Source organism: Triticum aestivum, chromosome 2D (assembly GCF_018294505.1).
Source record: "Triticum aestivum cultivar Chinese Spring chromosome 2D, IWGSC CS RefSeq v2.1, whole genome shotgun sequence".
Lineage (NCBI taxonomy): Eukaryota > Viridiplantae > Streptophyta > Magnoliopsida > Poales > Poaceae > Triticum > Triticum aestivum.
This window is the reverse complement of record NC_057799.1, coordinates 7,852,265-7,859,965: the sequence shown is the minus strand read 5'-3', so window position 1 is coordinate 7,859,965 and position 7,701 is coordinate 7,852,265. Positions and strand designations below refer to the sequence as shown.

Here is a 7,701-nt window from a genome sequence, read left to right as displayed (position 1 = left end):
GCTGACTGCTGTCGAGTGGACAAGAGCAGTTCCGCTGCTACAAGATTTGTGATCATGTTAGTTTTTACTGTGCTGCAAAGTTATGCTAGCACCAGAAAAAAATATCAAATTTCAGATGTTTATATAAATGATGAATGGAATTTTCTATAACTAGTTGCTTGTAGACAATAATTGCCACACAGGGATATTTATTCATATAAAGTTACAACATATAAACGATAGATTTTACAATATTAGTTTTATTTCAAATCCACCTTTTTTATCACTTTCAGTTACATCAGTAGAGGCTGTGGGATATGAGACGTAATATAACCTCCGAATTGAGAGGACTTGGAATATATTCATTATAAGACTAATTTTTCAAAATAAATCACTGCAAGAGGTGAGCGGTAAGGTGGAATTTGTTCAGGGCCGGCCCTATGTTTTCGGAGGCCCTAGGCGAGCTCGACGACATGGGCCGCTAAGTCATAAGACCGTATATATGTATGTGTATACGTGATACATAAACAAGTATACATATAACTTCATTTGCATAAAATTAAAAGTAAACTTCCAATCACACATCTTTAGTTTAAAATTTGAGTATAAATAATTATTGGACAATGCCATATTATGGTAGAAATACTAAAAAGATAGCAAAATAAAACGAGACATGCACACAAAATGACAAAAAAAAAAGTATAGATCTGATGATTGTTGGCTAATGTCAAAAAATTATGAAGCAAATACTAAGAATTACAAATTTATAGATCGGATGATCAGAACCCTAGATATGTACACAGAATGACAAAAATTAGGATGATTGAATACATACCGTGAAAGATTGAATTGGAAAATTGTACATAAAAAGTTTAAAACTTCGTGGGATGAATCATGGATGAACAGTTGAATAAAATTGGGGCGGATGGATGAATGGATCAGAAACATGGATACATGATACATATTGTCCTGCGCTGGCATACGTATAACGTACTGCCGGAAGGCCGGGTTGCCAGACTGCTGCTCGTAGCTGCAGGCGGCGACAACGAGCGGGAGCGGCCGAGGCACCGAGCGAGGAGCAATGGAGGCACGGGCCGATGGGACAACGAACCGACGAGCGACGAACAGGAAAAACCAGATCTTTTTTTTCAAGAATCAAAAGCCAGATCTTCTGAGTTCCGATTGATTTGTTTCACATTTAAGTGCGGCCGTGACTTGCGTTCCTGGCTATGATGGGCCTAGCGCATCTCCTTTTTTTTTTCCTCTCTTCATTTTTTCCATTGCCAATTTTGTGTTGGGCTATAGTTATATGCGTACTACATCATGCGCCCCCCTCCGGCCTGGGCCCTGGGTCGTCGCCCCTCTGGCCATACCCCAGGGCCGGCCCTGAATTTGTTGGATGCTACTCCCTTGGACGTCCTCACTGCAGACTAGTCGCACTTCACCCGGGAGACCAGTGCTTGCGCATTCATATCGCTTGAGTGATGACATTCACATGTGCTCAACCAGCGTGGGATGGCTTGGTCTGGGAACTAGTGTGAGTGCCGGCATTGGTTGGAGTCGAGGGTGGTCGTGGCCTTTGCCAGATCTGCCATTACTCACTGCTTGGGTGGACAATATGGTGTGGCTGGAGTGTCTCTTGCATGTGATTTCCGCTGGGTCGTTATCTTAATATGTCACAGGCTCGCATAGTTTGCCACACCTTGCAAAAATTTGCTAGCATGGTTATCGATCACATGGAAATGGCGATGTTAGGACTGTCCACATGAGCAGTTGTCTCCTTATATCCGATTGATGTAGTTTGAAGTTGAAAATTAAGCCGGCACCAAAGATCAAAGACAATGGTTTGGTGGTGCTTCTCGATTATCTAGTCTCGAGCTCCACTGCGAAAATCCCTATATCCGACCTTAGTTGGTTGTACCTGGAACCAATTGTACCGTGTTCACACTCAATTTCCTTCTTGAAGGAATTGCTTGGAGTTTGCCTCGAATTGATCTTCAGGGCGAAATCCCATGATTTCTTCTTCAGTGCGTCGTTCCCCTTCCAGAGGTGATGATGTCGAAGAACCTCTCTCTCAGTTCATGGGTTTCCAAGGGTGGTGGGTGTTGTTGTTGCCTATTGTTGTGCGCCGCTGATGGCTTTAGCATGACATTCTTTAGTCATGTTATTGTTCTTTTTATGATAATTTGACCGTTTGTATCCTTGATATCATGGCTCGGTCTTAATATCGTGTACGTGCAGACGTCGGGGTGTAGCAGATTTCTTGTTGAGAAAGGTGTGGTAGCTACCAGGTGTCCCTACACACTCATAAACAGTAAATTAAAAAAACATAGAAAGCAAAATTCAAAAATCCAAAATTTCGTGACATCAAATATGCTCGAAGGTTTAAGGTGCTTGTGAACTTTTATCGAGAAATATCATCCGATGAGCTGTACACATGAGAATCAAAAATCAGTGCTCAAAACATTGACCAATGAAATCGTTTTCTTGTGTAGAGCTTTTCGAATGTTTTTTCTGCATGAAATCTTGCAGGCACACATACAAAGTTTGAGCATATTTGATTGCATGAAATTTCAATATTTTATTTTTTCCTTTTTTAGTAGCTTGGGTACTTCTCGTGCCCCTGTATAGCGGTATAATTTGTACTCCCACGCCATCCCAAAATAAGTGTCTCAATTTTGTACTAACTTTAGTATAAAATTCTACTAAGTTTGAGACACTTATTTTGGGACGGAGAGAGTAGATTTTAGTTTCTTAGTCTATATGCAAATTTCAAAATTAAGAAAATACACGATGGGGAGAAATTTCTACTGGTTCAACTAAAAAAATGAAATGTAGTCTCCATAGTGAGGGGACGTGAAAATTGAAATGCATTCCCAATGAGACATCCTGGACCATCCACCATCCATGCCTAATGAGATGTGCAGAACCTACACGCAAAAAAAAAAAGGAGATGTGCAGAACCTCAGTGTTACAGCTACCCATCCAACTGAACGGGCAAGCCGGAACTAGGAACCACTACGGTGCAGGAAAAGACTAGGTGCCGGAGCTGCTGAAGGAGGTTCGGGGATCCTTTCTAAATATAAGTATTTTTAGATATTTCAATGTAAACTAAATATGAAGTAACATAAGTGAATCTACATTCTAAAATATATTTTATACATTTATATGTAGTTCATATTGAAATCTCTAAAAAAGACTTGTGTTTATGAATGGGAGTACAATGCATGCATCGTGGTGGGCAGGTAGGAGTTTGACATCGGTGGGGGAGGGGGCTGAGTACGTCGTCCGAAAGCAACCTAATGACCGGAGTAAAACTTGACAAGATGCTGGACAGCGGCCATGGAACTGCGATTGGCTAGAAAGAAAAAGAGACGATGGCAAATTGTGGACCTAAACAGATGCAACTTCCAATCGTGGCAAATCCCATAATTGACTAGGTGGGTGTTTCGGCTGAAGTGCATAATTAGTTGTTTGACTAGTATTGTAGTTAACCATGAAGTTGTATCGGATTGATTGGTGGCACATGTAGTAGCCGTTTGGAATTGTTCAATTCCCACATTGAATGGCACTGTTTGGAGCTCGAGGTGTACTATTGGTCAAGAAAATAGTTTTCAAAATTAATAGAAGTATAGTGCGATGGATTCATCTACTGTAATGGTACTACTGTACAAGACAGTCTCACATCCCAGATGTGAAATTATCGTACAGTACAAGATATGCTGATAAGTGGCTACACATTGGACAACGTGGTGCTCCTCGGTATTTTTCCATCTTACCTCAGTACAAATTAGTTAATTGAAATAGCCTTTGAAAGCATCATGACAATTCTAGGGAACGAAATTCTAATATGTAGAGCTTGAAAATAAGTCCTCGTAGGTGATTCAGATATATATGTCAGAAATTACATGTCATAGCTTGTAAGAGCGCATCTACAGCCGGGCACCCCAAACCCGCCTCAAACGTCCGGACAGGTCGCCTGGTCACTGACCGGTCACGAAATTTCGATTCACCCGGGCGCCTCAAACAGGTCTCAAACGCCCGGACTTACCGGCACCCCTCATATCCAGTCAAAATATGGGGCGGATATGGGGCACCCGGGCGTGCCCGCCACGTCAGACTGACGCCAGGGTCCCACATGGAATCGCTCGGAAACTCGGCGGTCCAAAGCTCGTCTCCTCCATCGGACCGATGTCGCCGTGTGGAGCCGCTCCGGCGGGCCGCGTAGTGCCTACCCTGGCTATTTAAGCCGACCATCGGCACCAAAACCCTACTCCTCCACTTTTTCCTCTGCATGTCGGCCGCCGCCACCACTTTCCACTCCTCATCTGCCACCACTGGTAGCTTTGCCCACATGCCACCGGATAATAGGCAACCCATTTCTAACGCCGGAGCGCGCGCCGAATGCAGCTCCTTAAGCAGATTCGAACAAGGCGCGAAGCCCGGATCGCCGCGGGGCTACCTCCGGATACAGTGGATCCGGTTAAGGAGGAGGAGGAGGAGGAGCCGGAGGAGGATGTGGGAGACGCCGGGGACGCGGATCTGCAGGCGAAGCAGCATGGCATCCTCGATTTCCTCCTCTCGGAGTCGGATGCGGAGGCAAGACGCCATCACCGGCAGGAGATGAAGGGACGACACACCACAGAGGAGGAGGAGATGTTCGCCTACATGGATGATGTCGAGCAGGAGGAGGAGGAGCCGGAGCCCTACTACGCGCCCATCCACCCAGCCTCCAGCACCGATGTCGTGGACACCTCCGACAATGAAGATTAGCTAGGGTAGTATGTAGAATTTGTTTTGCATGCTTTGTATGGATCGAGGGATTGAAATATGAGACTCGAATGCAAAGTAGCTAATTTGAGGAGTAACCTATCACTGTCAGCGGACGCGCACGGTCGTGCCCGCGGACGTTTGAGAGACCGAATTCGTCAAGTCTGGCTACAGATGCTCTAGTGAGCTATTTTACATGCCCCATGTGATCATCCAAGGGTACCACAAAAGAGCTCACCGGCAATATCTTTGATGTCAATTTTTGGGGCAGTGCTGATACGATTATTCAAATTAATATTTCTCAAAATTAACATTAATAAACTAATTACTTTGAAATGACATATCATACTATAATAGCTCATTATATACTACTCCCTCCGTCTCAAAATAAGTGTCTTGAGCTTAGTACAAATTTGTACTAGAGCTAGTACAAAATTGAGACACTTATTTTGGGACGGAGGGAGTATTAATTTTGTTCTTCTTTACGTTCTGGACTGCCCCCATTTTCATTTGCTCGTGTTCAGCGCACGACCGAAGGCTGTGCTCACGATGTGAAGGCTAGACATGGGGGATTTCTACCTTTCCAGCTTGGTAGTTTACGCCACGAGCCCACGATTGTGCCGGAGAGGTGAATGTCGGGACGGTTTGACCTCCTCGGGCATTGCCAACAGCTCGTCCACATGCTCAACTTAACGGTCTCTTACGTGCTGCTCCGGCTCTACGCCGGCATCACCAGCCTCATCGTCACCTCCTACCCGGTCGTCTACTACACCTTCCTCTGTGACCCCTTCTCCCGTACGCTCTACCTAGGCTCCATCACCATCTGTGGCGCTGCTGCTGTGGCCGTCTCACTGCTGCCAGTCTTCCAGGCGCCTGAGCTGCGGTGGACATGTGCTGCGCTATTCGCGTGCATGGGCGCATCCGGCATCGTGCCCATCATGCACAAGATGCTCATGTTCCACGCACGACCCGAGGGGGTGCTCACGACTGGTTACGAGGTGGTCATGGGGGCGTTCTACCTTGCCGGCGTGTTGGTTTACGCCACGAGGGTGCCGGAGAGGTTTATGCCGGGAATGTTTGACCTCGTCAGGCATAGCCACCAGCTGTTCCACGTGCTAATCATCGCTGGCGCTTACGCGCACTACCATGCCGGCCTGGTTTACTTAAGTTGGCGGGACAGGGACCAGTGCTAAGCTGACTGCTGTCGAGTGGACAAGAGCAGTTCCGGTGCTACAAGATTTGTGATCATGTTAGTTTTTGCTGTGCTGCAAAGTTATGCTAGCACCAGGAAAAAATATCATCAAATTTCAGATGTTTATATGAATGATGAATGGAATTTTATATAACTAGTTGATTGTAAACGATAATTGTGACACGGGGATATTTATACATGTAAAATTACAACATATAAAGGTAGATTTTACAATATTAGTAGTATTTCAAATCCACCTTTTTTATCACTTTAAGTTACATCAACTGAGGCTGTGGGGCCTTCAATTATTTATTTATTTTTTTGCCTTAAAAAAATAGAGGCTGTGGGATATGAATTGAGAGGACATGGCATACATTCATTATAAGCCTAATTTTTCGACCTAAATTACTGCAAAAGGTTGAGAGCTGTAAGCTGGAATTTGTTTGGATGCCCCGAAGTGGTGTGAGTGCCGGCATTAGTTCGAGTCGTGGGTGGTCATGGCCTTTGCCATATCTGCCATCGCTCCTCCTGCTTGGGAGGACGATATGGTGAAGCTGTAGAGCCTCTTGCATGTGATTACTGCAGCGTCGTTACCTTCATATCTCACAGGCTCGCATAGTTTGCCTCACCATGCAAAATTTTGCTAGCATGGTTATCGATCGTGTGGAAATGGCGACGCTAGGACTGTCCATTTGAGCACTTGTCTCCTTATATACCATTGATGTCGTTTGAAGTTGAAAAATGAAGGTGGCGCCACAGATCAACGACAGCGGTTTGATGGTGCTTCTCAATTATCTGGCCTCGAGTTCCATTGCGAAAATCCCTAGGTCTGACCTTAGTTGGATGTAGATAGCACCAAAAGTATGGTGTTTACACTCAATTTCTTCTTCAATGCATTGCTTGGAGTTTCCCATGAATTGATCTTCAGGGCGAAATCCCATGATTTGTCCTTCAACTGTTAATCCCGGCAATGACGCCATGAGTGCGTCGTTCCCTTTCGAGAGGTGTGATGTTGAAGAACCTTTCTTGCAGTTCATGGGTTTCCAAGGTGGTGGTTGTTGTTGTTGCCTATTGTTGCATGCCACTGATTGCTTTTAGCATGATTTTTTTTACTCATGTTATTGTTCTTTTCTATGATAATTTGACCGTTTGTATCCTGGATCTCTTGGCTAGGTCGTAGTATCGTGTAAGTGCAGACATCAGGGTGTAGTTGAGTTGTCCCTGCACTCTCATGAACAGTAAACAGAATAGAAAACAGAAATAACAAATCTGAAATTTTGTGGCATCAAATATGATCGAATTTTTAAGGTGCTTGTGAATTTTCTTCGAGAAATATCATCCGATGAACTCTACACATGAGAAACCAAAATCAGTGTGCAAAAATTTGACCAATAAAATTATTTTCTTGTCTACAGCTTCTCAAATAGTTTTTATGCATGAAATCCTGCAGGCACCTACAAAGTTTGAGCATATTTGATGGCACAATTTTTTTTAAATGTTTTCTATTTTTAGTAGCTTGGGTACTTCTCGTACCCCCGTATAGCTGTATAATTTGTAGATTTTAGTTTCTTACCTGTATACACTTTCCAAAATTAAGAAATTTAATAAAATACACCATGGGAAGAAATTTCTACAGGATCAACTCAAAAGTAATAATATGAAATGTAGACTCCAAATTGAGGGGACGTGAAAATTTGAGATATTCCCAATCTGACATCCTAGACCATCCCCATCCGTTCCTAATGAGATGCGTAGAACCG

At 44.1% G+C, this 7,701-nt stretch overlaps 1 protein-coding gene across 1 annotated transcript; it reads left to right on the top strand.

Moving 5' to 3' along the window:
• Positions 1 to 5,381: 5,381 nt before the first annotated feature.
• Positions 5,382 to 5,942, top strand: LOC123055451 (heptahelical transmembrane protein 4-like). Its single transcript, XM_044479472.1, has one exon. It carries the CDS (start codon positions 5,382 to 5,384, stop codon positions 5,940 to 5,942), a length of 561 nt encoding a protein of 186 aa, XP_044335407.1.
• The last annotated feature ends 1,759 nt before the right edge of the window (positions 5,943 to 7,701 follow it).

Excerpts from the sequence above, each read along its gene's own strand:
- LOC123055451 (XM_044479472.1), top strand. The coding sequence starts at position 5,382 with ATGTCGGGACGGTTTGACCTCCTCGGGCATTGCCAACAGCTCGTCCAC.